This window comes from Coloeus monedula (genome assembly GCF_965178545.1).
Source record: "Coloeus monedula genome assembly, chromosome: Z".
NCBI lineage: Eukaryota > Metazoa > Chordata > Aves > Passeriformes > Corvidae > Coloeus > Coloeus monedula.
This window is the reverse complement of record NC_138822.1, coordinates 85,156,448-85,171,141: the sequence shown is the minus strand read 5'-3', so window position 1 is coordinate 85,171,141 and position 14,694 is coordinate 85,156,448. Positions and strand designations below refer to the sequence as shown.

General features: G+C 46.7%; 1 protein-coding gene across 10 annotated transcripts in view; it reads right to left on the bottom strand.

Annotated features, from left to right (window-relative positions):
• LOC309584820 (zinc finger protein 532) overlaps positions 1-8,739 on the bottom strand; it is a 34,236-nt gene extending 25,497 nt beyond the window's left edge. For 2 of the 10 annotated variants that reach the window (XR_014227269.1, XM_082301118.1), the window contains exons 1-4: positions 8,403-8,739; positions 7,784-7,924; positions 6,049-6,783; positions 4,922-5,075 (exon numbers count right to left, since the gene is read on the bottom strand). Coding sequence is in view for 5 of the 10 variants with exons in the window: in XM_082301118.1 (XP_082157244.1) it covers positions 4,922-4,991 (70 nt within the window). In the remaining 5 variants the exon portion in view is untranslated. Of the gene's footprint in view, positions 1-4,274; positions 4,358-4,921; positions 5,076-6,048; positions 6,784-7,783; positions 7,925-8,402 lie in introns of those variants that run through there. The other 8 variants (XM_082301110.1, XM_082301111.1, XM_082301115.1 and 5 more) reach the window with 8 other exon arrangements.
• Between the last annotated feature and the right edge of the window lie 5,955 nt (positions 8,740-14,694).

Here is a 14,694-nt window from a genome sequence, read left to right as displayed (position 1 = left end):
ACAACTGCTGCTGCCCTTATCAAGAACTTCTCTCATTCTTCAGACTTTTCAAGCAATCAAAGTTAAACAAAAAGGGAGACAAACACGGTCAGTTGTGATACACAAGGAAGAGAAGTTCTAACCTGGCCATTTTATTCATCTCTTCCTCGCTATTCTAGGGCACCCATACTAAGATTCAGTGTAAAAACTATGTTTCCACCACAACTGCCAGGACTCTGCAGCCATATTCCTCCCGCTTTTTTTCCCCCTCCACAAACCTTTCAGTAACTCTTTCCCTTAAGGATAAAACTCTGCTTTTTATCCAAGATCAAAATCAACTGGCACCTTGGCTGCCATACAAGCTGTGAGTCTATTCCTTCTCCGGGCCAACATCATGCCTGTAAAATACTTCAGAAGAGGAAGTAAGGCAAGCTCCTGGTTCCCTAGGAAATCATGATTTTCCAGGAACTGGAATTTCTTTGAAAAGTGCTCTGAGAATGTTTGAGAAAAGTTATACAGAAAACCAGTTTATTTAAAAATCCATGCATTACTCTGCTTACTAATCATTCAATGATAAAAGTAACAAGGAAAAAATCTGGATATGGCCAATAGGAATTACACAACTAGGGAGCCTAGCAAAGCAGTGAGGTGAAATGCTTCTGCATTCTGCTTTTCTGATGGTGGTTGAGGGAACTTCTGGGAAGATAATGAGTCTTAAAAACTTTAAGTAACAGATTCTGAATATACCCTAATTAAATGGTTTCCCTGAATCTCTTTAGTGACAACACCCACCCCTGTATCTGTGCGTCAATATCTCACTGAAACTACGTTCTGGAGGTGAACCAGGAGTGGTTTATTTGTGTTCATGCTTTCTCAAAGCACGTGTGCATGACTTCCTACGTTGTTGTTTCTTTGGAAACACATCTCCTCAAGTGTTTTCTATGAACAACATGAAGAACATGGCACAGATTTTAGCCAAAGCAAGGCACTCCTTGTCTGTTCCACTGCCTTGTTTCTCCCAAAAGTCAGCCTTTTTACTCCAGTTTATCTGATACCACATTCCAGTGAAGCACTCACTTGGGGATTTATGTCAAAACAAGAACCAGACCATGAGAACTCTCTTCTGACAGTAGAAGAAGCAAGCAGGACAAGCAGGACTTAGAAGTAAACTGCTGCTTCTGAAGAACTGACTTTTTGTTTCACTGCATGGAATTGTTACAACTCCTCCTCAACCCCTCTATCTGTACCTGTTCCAGCTAGAAAGACTCTAGCCATAAGAGGAAAAACAAACCTACCCTTTCATGTTCTCTGTGGGGGACACACCAGAGAAACACACACATTTTTTCTTACTTTCTAAGTCTGATTTATCTTGTAGCTCTGGCTTCAGGACACCTGCAGATTGGGCCCAGCATTCTCCACAGAAAGACTAAGCTGTCTAGAAGCTGTTGCTGAGATTAAAAGGTAATTTTTTGGGGTAAAGCCAAGCAATTGTAAACACTCAAATCAGAATCATTCTAGGGAAGTTCAACAGCTTAATGAAGTCAAGAAAATAGAATAACATGGCAGCTCCCAGCCAGGTCCTATCTCCAAACTGCTCAAACCCCTAATTTTTGTCTATCAGGTACAAGAACAGCTTCAAGCTTTCCAGAAATGGCAAATAACCATCCTCCTTTCTCAATACTTTTCCAATTAATATTCCCTATGCATGAAGGCTTCTATCATTTCTGCATCATAAGCATGGTCTTACATGCTCAATTTTTACACTTTGATTTAATCCTTAACCTTTGAAGAACCAACCAACTTTTCCTCCTTGACACTCACCTTCTTATTCATCCAGATCTTCCAAATAGCTAAACCACAAGTCTAACAACTTTATGCAAGTGCTTTAACTGGACCAGACCATCTTTTCTGCCTTACTGAATGTCTACCCTTTGCCTTCAAATCCCATGTAACTGTCTATACTTAAATATCTAACTCCTTGCTTTTGTTCAGACAATTACTCAACTTCAGCTTCCCTCAGCAGCAAGTCCATTTGTTATCAAAGGACATAAACCCCCAAATTTATTCTTCACCTACCTATGGCATTCATGTTCTCATGACTACATTCCTTTACCTGCCTTAAACTCTTTTTTTTACCTCTGTTTGTACTACATACATTTGTGGACTGTGCACCCTTTAGGATGGAGACCTTTTCTTTTGCACATCCTTCCAATAACACCAGCATTCTTTCCAGTTTTGTGAAATCAGAACACGGAGACACACCTTTTCAGGGTATGGCACATGGCAGTGTTTTGGTTCTGGTATAGCCACACACAGAAATTAGTCTGTTACTTCTTTTGATTCCCAGGCAGACACACTACTCCAGAGCAAAATTCCAGTAGTCTGGAATAATTACTCTACTTCCAAACATGAGTAATAGTGCCTAAATAACATCAAGCTCATTCTGGAAGAAAATGCCTACACAGGGAGCAATACCAGCCTAACCAGCATAAAAACATACTTTTTTGGGTTTTGGTTTCTGTGTTGTTGTGATAAGAAATTTCATCAGGCAGAGAAGACTTAAGGGATTCGATCAGAATTACAGTAACATATATCCTAACATTAGGCAAACTTCATCCTAACAGACCAATTACGAGTAGTTCATTGGTCATTAGTAATTATGACTGACTTACACTTCCAGTCATTTACTCTGAAAGTCTAGCATTGTAAAGACAGACAAAGCAATATGCTAATCTAACCACAAAACCTTCTTCAGGAAATGGGAACCGCATCTCCAATCACAGCCTCGCCTGGCTTGACACACTCAGCAGGCGAGTAGGATGTGCAAGAGGCCACTTCAACCACAGTCAGCAATGGCTCTCATGCTCATATACATAAAATATAGGCTCATTTTCGCAATCAAAGGGCCCATGACTTGCTACTGTTGCAAAACCCAGACAAACAGCTGCTTCCACAAATCACAGAAATTCCTTTCATAATATGCAAAGTAATTCTTATCCTAAGAAATTTGATTTCTCAGGATAAAGGTCTTATTTAGCATCCACAGCATCAGTAAGGTCATGGCAGTCCTAATGTAAACAATCTTTGTGAAGCATGGGGTGTTTCACAGTTAAAATTTGTCCCAAGCAACCTACTTTTTCTATATTATACACCATATTTATCCACCTTCAAAAAAGGGGAAAATCCAATTTATTTCCATGCACAAGACTCAATGAGTAAAAGACTTAATCTACCATTCTGACAGCTAAAATAGTGTTACTTGTAGTTTACAACTCCTTAGGAGCCTCATCCTGTAGTCCAACACATCAATTTTTGAACTGGGTATCTCAGGTTCTCTTTGGGTAGGAGAAAACAAGAAGGGAAGGAGAAGGGGAATGAATCTTCTGGAGTCTAAACCACTTCTAGCACAGCTTGAAAAGAACCACATGCAGCTGGTTCAAAGTTCAGGACAATCAGCCTTTGGCTGGCAAAAAGAATAGGGATGTTTCAACAAGAGCAAGGAATCTCCTTATGCAAAACATGGAGCTGAACAGGCCATCCTCAGCTACAGATGGCCACATGAAAACCACCTGTACTTATCCAGAGATTCAGGCCAGGGTTCCTAAATCCCTCCTAAAAGAAAGATGAATTCCTGAAAAGCAGGGAAATCTACATATCATTCTTTTTGCAGTCTACTTAAAAAATTAATTACAAACATGGCTTAATTTTGTACTTCTATATGTGAAATAGGCTGGGGCAGTAACACGCGACTAATTCAGATGCACAACAATAATGAAGAGAATTTTGAGATTCCCAAACTAATGCAGACTCAAATTACATTCTAAATGGCACAAGCTTCCCACCTCTTTCCTTTAAGGTACTTTTTCTGAAGTGGATGGCAATCGTGGTCCAAGCACAGCGTGAGCAGCTGCAGCCTCCTAGAGAGCTCTCCCAGCCAGGCAGGGCCCATCAGGGCAACAAGCAGGCCCGAGAACCTTAGGGTCAAATTCGGGTTTTTCTGAAAAATCTATTCCTGGTACTCTGCTGCACATTTGTATTTTAACACATAAGCATATGGCGAAGAAAACAAAAGTTAGGCAATTCATTCCAAAGGGACTTGGAATGTGATAAATCCTTACCCTCATTCTAGAGATCAAATAATTGAGATCAATGCAAAATGAGATCCTGGGTGCTGGTACAGAAGAGCAGCCCTCCAGCACTAGCATTTGCTGCTGGAAAGCTGGCCCGCGTGCACGATCCAATCTCCTGATGAAGAGCATTTACAGATATTACTAGACTGAAAAAAGACAACTCACCAAGAACACTGCAGACTCCATCTATGCAGGTCTCTCATCTTACAGCCAACAAAAATCCCTGCAAATTCAAAATCTCCTTTGCTAAAAATAAAAATTCGTAACACAGATAGCATTCAAAAAGCCAAAAAAAAAAATGGATACAAGGAATTTTGTCACAATCCAAGAACTTACAATTTTAAAGCTGCTTACTATTCTGGCAGAAGGAAAAAAAAACCCAAAAGGTGCCCTTGTGTAATATACGAATTTTAGCTGACACTTGGAAAAGAACATGCATCCTCATCAGGAAGAGATCCTATTCCTATCATGCAGCAGAACTCCTGTTTGCAAGCATCATTCTGCTACAGACGCCTATAGTCAAATATAGACCCTCTGCATCCCAATGCTGAAGAACAGGAGCAGAAATCAACACAGTGATCTGTCAGGCATTTTGCTCCACCACAAGCTATTCACTGCTCTATCAAACCTGCAAAACAACACATCACAGCTGCAGTAAAGCCCACAAACCCAGAATTTCAGGCCAAATGTTAGCATGCTATTTTCACTTTTCTACAATTAATAGCTCAATGCCTTACGTAATCTACTGCAGTCAGAAACAAAAAGGTTCCCTTGTATTGTCACCCTGCCTCAGCAGCCAGCACACAACTTACCCAGTATCCACAACCTCTCAAGGCTTTTAGGACTGTCTATTCTGCTGAGCACAGAGGAAAGGATCCTCATTTCACACCACAACAGAATATTTCCAATGTTCTGCCTCCATATTATCTTGATTGTAGATTACCAAACCAGCTAACACAGCCAGGACTGGGAAGATTTTTTAAAAATCACACTGGTTAGGATTCTAAGAGTTGCGATTTCCTGTTATAGGAAGTAACAGTTCTAGCAAAGAATCCCCCAGGCAAAATGTTTAGTGATCCACTGTATAAGCTCTAACAGCCTTTGTTCTTCCCTTTGCTAGATTCATTACTGCTTCCTTCTCTCTGCCTCTCTCACTCTCTCTGAATCCTTCAGGTTTCACTATAAGATAAAAACACCAGCTCAAATCTAAGTACACATTTTGTATTTTCTAGCTGAGAAAGAAAAACTAAAAATTCTGTCCATTATCCATCGCTTTGAGTTAAAAGCAGTCACCCCTCTGCAGCTGCTGCACTGCCCATCCGGTTTCCTATGCTGATTTCATTACTGCACAATATTATAATTCATGCCACTGATAATGCACAGGAGCTCCATCCAGCCCCCCAAAATGCATCTTTCCACCTGGCTGCTGCAAAATCCTCCCCAGGTTACAACAGTTTAAGAAAAGCCATCCACACTATTTCTTTTGCACAGGTTTTTTTCTCTGCAGGCAATATTAAGTACATGTTTAACACCAAAGACCTTAATTCAAAACCAAGTACTGGGTCACTGGGATGTGGTCAAAAAATAATGTGTAAATAATCAGACAGCAAATTCTGCATGTGTGAGTCTAATACAGCACAGAACAGCTCCCTGCCACAACTGGTCCACAATTCATGATTGTCATTCAGAGGCCTATTCCGTATCACTACATTGTGGAAAAAAACCGTATATCTGGATATATTTCAATGAAAATACTGTATTTAGCCAAGATATCAGTAAGTCTTTACAAATAAGAGCTTTAATCCTATTAGAACTGGAGGACCTTAATAGCATTTCTTCAGTAACACTTAAACAATTGTCTCCTTCCTAATGTGCCAAGTGTGCAATCAGGATGTACGTCCACGCTATTGTGATATTCAGCCCAAACCACCCATCTCACCTTGTGAACCTTGACCTTTGAGAGATTTTTTTAGCCAGTGCTCAGTTACTGCCACAGCCACATTACCTCTGCAAACACCAAAGGGTTAAAGGCAGCCCCAATCAATAGGCCTACAAGGAAAAAAAAAAAAAGGGAAAACGAGTATGCCTTACAGCATCTTTTCAATGCTTTTATGCACAATTCTACAACAATATTGTTTCCTTTTGGCCTTAGAGAAAGGCACAGCAACCCCCCCCTTAATGTCTCCTAAAGAAGCAAACCACAAGACAGCACCCTGTAAATAAAACAGCATGCAAAGCATCCTCACTCACAAGCATAACTACAATTACAAATCATTCAATCCATTTTATTTAGTTTAGTTTTAAAATAGACTGCATAACCAGTGTCCCACCCTTGCAAAGCAAAAATATTTTAATAAGGGTCATAAATCTCAGCTCTTGCCCATTCCTTAAGCATAAAAAGGCACAAAAAGCCAAAGTAATCTCAGTTACTGCAAATATGTACATTTACATACAGAACCCTTTATGACTACGTTAGCCACATACCAGTGCTGTGTGTCTAAAGTGTGCATTCACATACTGTTTTGGGATGGTATCTTTCTGCAAGCTCCTCTGCTTTTGGCTGCCATGAAGGGAGGAAGCTATCCCAGTGTAGTAGCTCAGTGACTGCATTGTGTTCAGGAGCTGATCTGCCTCAAACCAGTTCCAGCCGGTTCTGGTCACCCTACATAAAAAGCTATGGCAACCCTCGCTGAGTTGCCAACAAGTCCCTGAAAATCGCAGGGGCTGGTTTTTGTGTGGCGTGGGGCCGGCACAGCCCTGTGCCCCGGCTCCCCTCGTGCCCGGCCCACGCAGCCCCTGCTCCCCAGAGCCCCCCGAACGCTCCCTTGCTCGCCTCCCCCACTTACCTCCCACAACCTGGCTGAGAGCTGTGTATGCGTGCCTGTCTGTAGCTAACAAAGAGACCGCAATAAAAATCCTCATAGGATCTCTCTTGCAGCACCAGGCAGGCTCGGCCACAGCCCTGGGAGACAGGCTGCTAACCCGGGCTGCTCCCCCTCTGCTCCCACAGATGAGGGGTGGCTGTTCACACACGTCACATCTGCCCCCTCATGCCCACGGCCACGGGGTGCCCGATCAAGGGCTTCTCCCATCCGCCCTCCCGACTCCTCGTTCCATCTGGGGCCGCCCGAGTGGCATTTTCTGTGCTCTGAGAAGCATTACACTACAGAGTACCCACAAACGCGCCTCCCTCCCCTCAAGAAATCCATTTCCGCAGCAGCAAGATGCCTGCAAAATAGTTCCTTTGCCCCCTCCTCGCAGCACCGGCTTGGCTGCTGCACTGATTTTTTGATTTTTTTTTTTTTTTTCCGTTTTGCTCTTCGACTATGCTAGAGGCCTTGAGAAGCAGCGAGCTGCAGCCCCACGGCTGCGCAGCCCCCCCGGCTGGCACCCGCCGGCCGGGGAGGCCCAGTCAGGCTCTGCGCAGCTCCCACCCCGCAGAGATTGTGCGGACCGACCGCCTGCCCGGCCCTGCACCTCTCAGGGGATGCCTGCCCAGGGTCTCGGCCCCCTGCGGTGCCCACGCCGCTCTAGGGGTCCGCACCCACCTGCACCCGTGGCCGCTCTGCTCCTGCCCGCTCCCCTTCACCTCGGCCGCGCAGGGCCTTCCTCCTGCATGGCTGAAAGGCACCCAGACCGAGACAGCAGCCACCCCGCTCCTCTTGGCTACTCACCCTTGCTCTGGGAACACCAGTAACCACCTCCGCCTACGCGCTGAAACCCCCTCCTCTCGGGGGCTGCGGGAGATGCTGCTCAGCAGGGCTCCCTCCGGGCGGGTGGGCGACCCCGGCAAGCCCCTCTGCCCCTGGCTGCACCTGCAACTGAACAGAGGTCTCGGGCACAACCCTGCACCCCTCCCTGCGGAGACACCTTCTTCGCATCCCTCATCCCCACCCCGTTCTGGGGAGAACCACCATGTTCTTCCGCTGCCTCGGCCCGTCTTCCCCACACAGGCTGCTGCGGCCGCAACCGCGGCCAGCCCTCCCTCGGCCCCTCGGTCCGGGGGGCCGCTCCCTCCTCCGGGCTGCGGCGGCCCTGGGCACCTCCCTGCGGGTCTGCGCGCTCCCGGCCCGAGTGGGCCCTGTACGACCGGGCCTTGCGAGCCCTGGGGACGGCCGGGGAGGGGAGGCCGTGGCCCCTTCAGCGGCGGGGAGAACGATCCGCCCCCGCCCGGCCGGCCCCGAGCCGGCGGCCCGAGCAGTTTCTGCACGGGTGTCCGCGAGGCTCCGGCCGCCGGCGGGCCGGGAGGAAGCGACCCCATAGCATGCAACCTCCGGTCCCCATGCGACACACCTGCTGCGGCCGGAGCCGGCGGGCTCGGGCAGGGCTACGGCCCGCGGCGCGGCCCGGCCCCGCGACGGAGGAACATAATGGCAGGAGGCTGCGGGGCTGGGCGGTGGGGGTGGGGGTGCTCGGCGGCACAGATGGGGAGACGCTCCCGTGTGATTCCGTGTGGAACGGCTCCCTGGAGAGTGCCGGGGGCGGGGAGGCTGCGGGGCCGCCGAGCGCCGCGGGGCCGGGGCCGGGGCCGGGTCGCGGTCTCCCGCAGCCCGGGCAGGTCGGGGGGGTTTCCGACCGGTGCCGGAGGGAAGAACCACGCCGGCTGCCGGGGCCGATCTCCGCAGCGCCGAGGCCGGCGCCTCCCGGGTGCCGTGGGAGACGCTGCCCGGGACCGTCCGGGCGCTGCCCCTGCCCGAGTGCCTCAGGCCTCGAAGGGCAGCCAGGGGGAGAGCTCGCGGCCGCTGCTCCGGTTCCAGGCCAACAAAGGACGGGAGGAGCCACACGCTGCCAGCTCTGGCGGTTCAGCCCCTCTGCCGGCGCTGCGGCCGCCGGGCCCGGCCGGGGTCACCCCCCCACCCCCCCCCAGGTCCCGGGGCGCGGCCGGGAACCGTGTCCCGGAGCGATGCTGTCTTTCTTTCCACACCCCGGTACCCGGGCACTCTCGGGCCTGCCTGCACAGCGCCTGCGGCCCGTGCGCTTCCTCTGACCAGCTGCCTTTGTTGGCTGCGCAGCATCCTGGCGGCATCGCCATTGCTAGGAACGGCAGGACGAGATCCCTCCCTCTCTCTCTTACCACCGTGCAGCAGCATTTTCAGAATGTAAAGTTTTGCACGCGAATCGCTTTATTGAATCATACTAATGGCTTTCTATACATCCGTCTCAAGTTTATGCTATGAGCACACAGTATTATACATATTCTAGATAAAATTAGGCTGGTGTATTAATGCCTGTTAGGGAGGCAGCAGAGTCCCAAAGGCCTTCTGCACAAGCACAGCTCCTTCTGGGAAGCTGCCCCAGAAGCTGTGCCCACAGGTGTCGGTCGGGCAGGAAATTATCCATCGGGCCATGCCCTGGCTGCTCCAATCCAGCCTCCGGGTAAAAATTCTAACTTATTCCAATTAACTAAAACAGCAGCAGAACACAGGTTCTACTGATTGTCAGCTGTGGCAATCAGTGAGTCTGACAAGTTTATAGAATTTGAATATAATAAATCGATTTAAGGATTTATATAAAAGTGGATTTGTGCACTAGTTTTACTATTCAAGAAGGGCCATGCAGTTCATTTTGCACAAGCCTAGGGATCATGCTGCAAGTGACTTGTAGAATTAGTCCATGATAATTACAACACCCTATTTCTTCCCAATTGACCAGTAAACCAATTTGATTAAAGAAGTGAAAATTACACTCTCTTTCCTTACATTGCATTTCTGTGGTCAGCTTGCATAATAGCATAAAGAAGATGGCAGCTGCTACTACTACTGTGGTATTAATATCTGAAATGTTAATCGATTTCACAGTTTACACATGGCACAAAGGTCCTTGTGCGTGCTGCCTTTCACACAACTCTACTTGTTTTCCTTCTAGACAGGTGTCCTTGACGTCTCCATGGGAGAAAAAGTCTGTCACCCTACGTATTTGACTTAGAAAATATAAAATGAAGAGAATTTTAAGTATATTTTACAAGCCATGCCAGGCTGATAGCACTTCTCCAGTATTTTTTAAATTCAAGCACACAAAGTAACAGGTGTCCCCTGCAGTGTCACTTCTGCATTGGGAGGAGTTTTTGGCATATTGACCTTATGTCTTAACTCTGAAGTCTTAGACCAGAGGTCCTGTTCAGTCCCTCAGACACTGTGCCACATAATCCTTAGAACCTGTTGTGGAAGCAGTTCTCCTTGTTTAGGTTATCCTGTTTTATCCCTTGGCTTTGCAGCAGCCAGGATCAAAGTCCCCAACCCCAGTGTCCTTGCGTGGACAACCTCTGTCCCGACAATGAAACCATCACCAGTGGATCCTTCCAGCTGGACTCCAGGTGTGAGACAGGATCTCCTGGTCACCTGTGCTGACACCTGCAGAGTCCCATAGCTCATACTTCTTTCTCTGGGAACCAGGTAAATCTTGAGCCCATCCTTTTCTTTTCCTGAAGAAATGCCTCCAGTGCAGCCTGCTGCTCTTTCTGAGCAGTTAGCAAGGAGTCCTGCCAATTCAGAACACTTTGATGCTGCAGTGAATGCTGAACTTGTGCACAATAATAACTTTTTAATTATTTAACTAATAAGGATTTTAAGGCTCGTGAAATTCAGGACTCTAAACAGTGGTGTGTTCGTCTCATGCCTTCTGTACAGGCATCAACTGCATCAAACAGAGCTACAGAGTTTCTGCGCATTAAAGATGTGCTGGGGCCAAAGAGGATTTTGCTGGTGGATTGACACAATAAAAACTAAAGTCAATTTACACTTACACTTAATTTTTTTTAATGTCAGAATAAATACTGCCTTTTTTGTCCTTCCTACTTTTGGGGAAGACAATAACAAACCATTTCCTTTCTGGCTAGCAAAACATGCTTAACTTAAGCAAGAAGGGTAAAATACAGATTCCATATTTCCAATCCTAAATTTGTTTTCAGAGTAATAGCTTTACAACTTCTGGCAGGTGCTTAACAGTGTCTGTTAATTCCATTGCTTTTTTCATCATGAAATTTCTTGTAACATATGATCAACAAGAGCAGAGCAGAAGCTTGCATTTCTTGTTTTAGAATACTTATATTTTTCTTCTTACCACTATTTAGAATGCAGTAGTGCTTTCCTTTAACCACGTATATTTAAACATTCAATATTTAAAAACCAGCTTGCAATTAAACTTCCCCTTTTCAGATGTTCCTATCACTAATCTCCAGGTATTTTATTGGGAAAAAAAAATAGTTTTCCTTTTCTGGTTATTAAAATATGTCTCCTGTTACATTTTGGACTAAAACCTCCGGGATCTCTTTTAAAAAGATGAGATTTATTAAAAGAAGGTGATCTCATAGGAGATAAGATGAAGGACTTTGGTAGGGAGAAAGCTACAAACACTGCCCAGAGCTGTGGAACATCTCCACAACAGGCAGTTTCCCCCAGATTTAAAGAACGTGTTCACAGAAATTGGCAATTCATGTAATCCATCTGCAGGAGAGAATCTTTAACTACAGAGTGAACATTTGCAATGCCCAAGGTGCATGAAGAGTGAGAAACCCTAACGACTCTCAGGATGTTAAATGCTGTAAAAGCCCAAATACTGCAGTGTCTTGAATGACAAGAGACTCCCATTTTTAATCATTTGTAAAAGAGATGCTGATTTAGATATAATACAAAGCCAGGAGGATTTGTCAGGGCTTAATTATATTTTTTTTTCTGGCTGTTAACAAACCAGAGCAAACTAAGCATTATCCAAAGAAATCAGTTGGTTAGTGAGGATCATGGGCTTAAAACTGCTCTGTGAGGAGTTACAGTCAATACCTCAGTTTTTCCACATGTACTGAGAGGTATGAGGTAACACGGTGCTGTGCCATGCTGAAGAGGCCATGGCTCCTTTCAACAGGCAAGAGCAGAGTACACACACCTCAGGCACTCACCTACATATGCACTATAGTATGAAGTGTCGTTCCAGTGGGAAAAAAGGGCTTTTCTCAAAATCTGCCCATATATGAGACTCAGTGTTGCACATGCTACAGGCCTGGTACACAGGCCATATGCCTGCAGCACTTGCTGGCTCATCCTCAGGCTGCCAAGTGGTGACACTGGTGTTCATGGCAGACAGCTGGAGGCACTGTCACAGGGTTAAATCTGTTGGCAAAAGCATGCCTTCAAGCCCAAGCATTTCTGGATATGAAATAGGAAAAATGAAATCGAAAAACTTGTATGACTTGATTGTGAAAAGCTGGAAAGGCATTTCTAATGCACAGGAGTACCATTTTTGGAGAAATTGAATACTCCCAGAGGCAGGGCAGCCACATCTCCTCTGGGCAATCTGTGCCAGTGCCTTTACTCTCCTCACAGGGAAGAATTTCTTCCTTATTTCCTATCTAATCCTGCCCTCTGTCAGTTTAAAACTGTCATCCCTTCTCCTGTCACTACAGGCTCTGGTGAAAAAATATGTACCCTGACACTTTATGTCTATATACACCGTTTATAGAGCATCTACCACCCTGAGGCTCCCCTGAGCACCGGTCACTCAGCGCTATGAGTGCACCACACCAGTATTTTAACCAGGTCAGCAGCTCAGGGTGTGCAGGCAGGAGCTGCTGAGGGACAGCGCACACCTGATCACAGCCATCTGCCCAGCAGCACAAGGACCACAGCCCCAGGCCAGACCTGGACCTGCATTTTCCCAGCCAACTCAGTTTTTCCCAAACTCAGTCCCCAGCTGCTAATACAACACAACCACAGGCATATTGCAGAATGCAAGGCTGATGGATTTTTGAATTTTCCGTGAGCACTGTGCTCTTTTCCACTTATGAACACCTTCTGAGTGCTGGGCCAGAACCCCTCAGTCAGTTCCTCATTAGGAATTAGCCACCTGCATGATTAACATCAGTACCACAGAGCTCAGCAGCCTGGCACACTGAAGAATGCCTGTTTTGTTCCCTTAACGTGCCATATGTATGGGGCTTTCTCCTTCCTCCTCCTGATATTTATTCAAGTATACGAGGATTATTTCTGAATTATTCATCATACAGTATCTGATTAGACTGTGGCGGTGCCGGTTCCCACTGCTTAATGAATGAGCCATTAGGCTTTTGCAGATGGTGCCATCAACAGCTCCTGTGCTGTGTGTTCCCTGCATTTAGCCAGCAAAAGGAGAGCGCTGAACCTGAACACAGGGTGGGAGATGAGTAATACCCATGCAGTGATCCTGCAAACCACACAAGCAGAGCAAGTGTTGCTGCAAAACTTACATTTTGTTCTAGGTGTTATCTAATACAATTTTCTCCGAAAATCTTGGTGTAGCTGAGCATATATCCTTCCAAACTACTCAATACATCACTTCAAGCAGTGAAGTAAAGGACAGAAACTGCCAGCAGTTTACGTATACGTGGTCTTGCAAGGTGTGACAACTAACATAAGTCATGGCATGTGCTGCCATGACTTATGGGCGTGAGCAGGGGCAGACACCATCTGTGTGCTCCAGGCACTTCTTTCTCAGAAGAGGAGACCAAGAAGTGAGAGGAGACACTGTATTCCAGAACCCAAGTGGGTGGAGAACAGACACAACAGGCACAGGTGCACCCTTGCTTTGGGAGGGTCTTAGGAAGTGAGAGACACTGCATAGTTCTGGGTGTCAATGAGCTTGAGAAATCCATCCCAAATCACACAGCTTGGCAGGGTTCCTGCTGGTCACTTGGGGCTGGCACCTGGACAGCTGGGGAGAGGAGCGCTGGGGGTGATGCCGTGTGACACAAGGGGTGCTGCCTCTAGTCAGGAACGGGCACTCAGGACCAGCAGCAGGTGTGCTTGCATTTCTACCTTTCCAGAGCCTACCCTGGAAAATGGAATAAGCACGTAATAAAAGAAGGAGGAATCCAAGAGTGATTTTTCTGCCACTTTTCCTCTGTTTCCTTCAGGAAACACTGTCCTCACAGATGAGGGTGGCAGCAGCAGCTCAGCCTGGCTGTGGTTGCTGATTCCAAGCTGCCTGTGATGATCTTCCTACAATGGAAGCAGTTAAAATCAAGGCGCCTTGCTGGTTTGTGGCCAGCATGGCCAGGGAGTCTTTCAAGCACTCATACCTTCCTTGCTGGTCCTTGGCATCCCCTGCTGGAGAAAGGACATCTGATTCATCCCCACCTACTGAAGATGAGTCAGGATTATACAAATTCCATTTAGTTTGTGTAACAACACTACTTCCCGTGTTGCAAACTTTCCTGTCTGCTGCCATAAAAGTCTACTGAACAAATCCCTGAACACACAGTGATCAGCAAGAGATGCCCCCAGCTGGGGCTGGTGTGTCCTGGTTTTTTGTCCCTAGGACAGACTGGGGTTGTTTTCACCATTTTAATTTCTTTCAAATTGCAAATACTGCTGCCTCTGCACTGATTCTCCCACAAGACAGAATTTAATAACAGCTGGCTATTGGCTGCAGATCAAACAACAGCTTGTTGGCAGCTTCTCTCTCCTGCCAACCTGACCCCCAAGGTCTACTGCAGGCAGTCCCCTAGCCCAAGGTATATGTCCTGTCCTTGCCAGTTCACTAGATCCTTACTGGGCTTTGGCATTACCCACGCTCCAAGGGTGACTTTGCCTGTGTTAGCACGGCGAGAGGGAGGCAA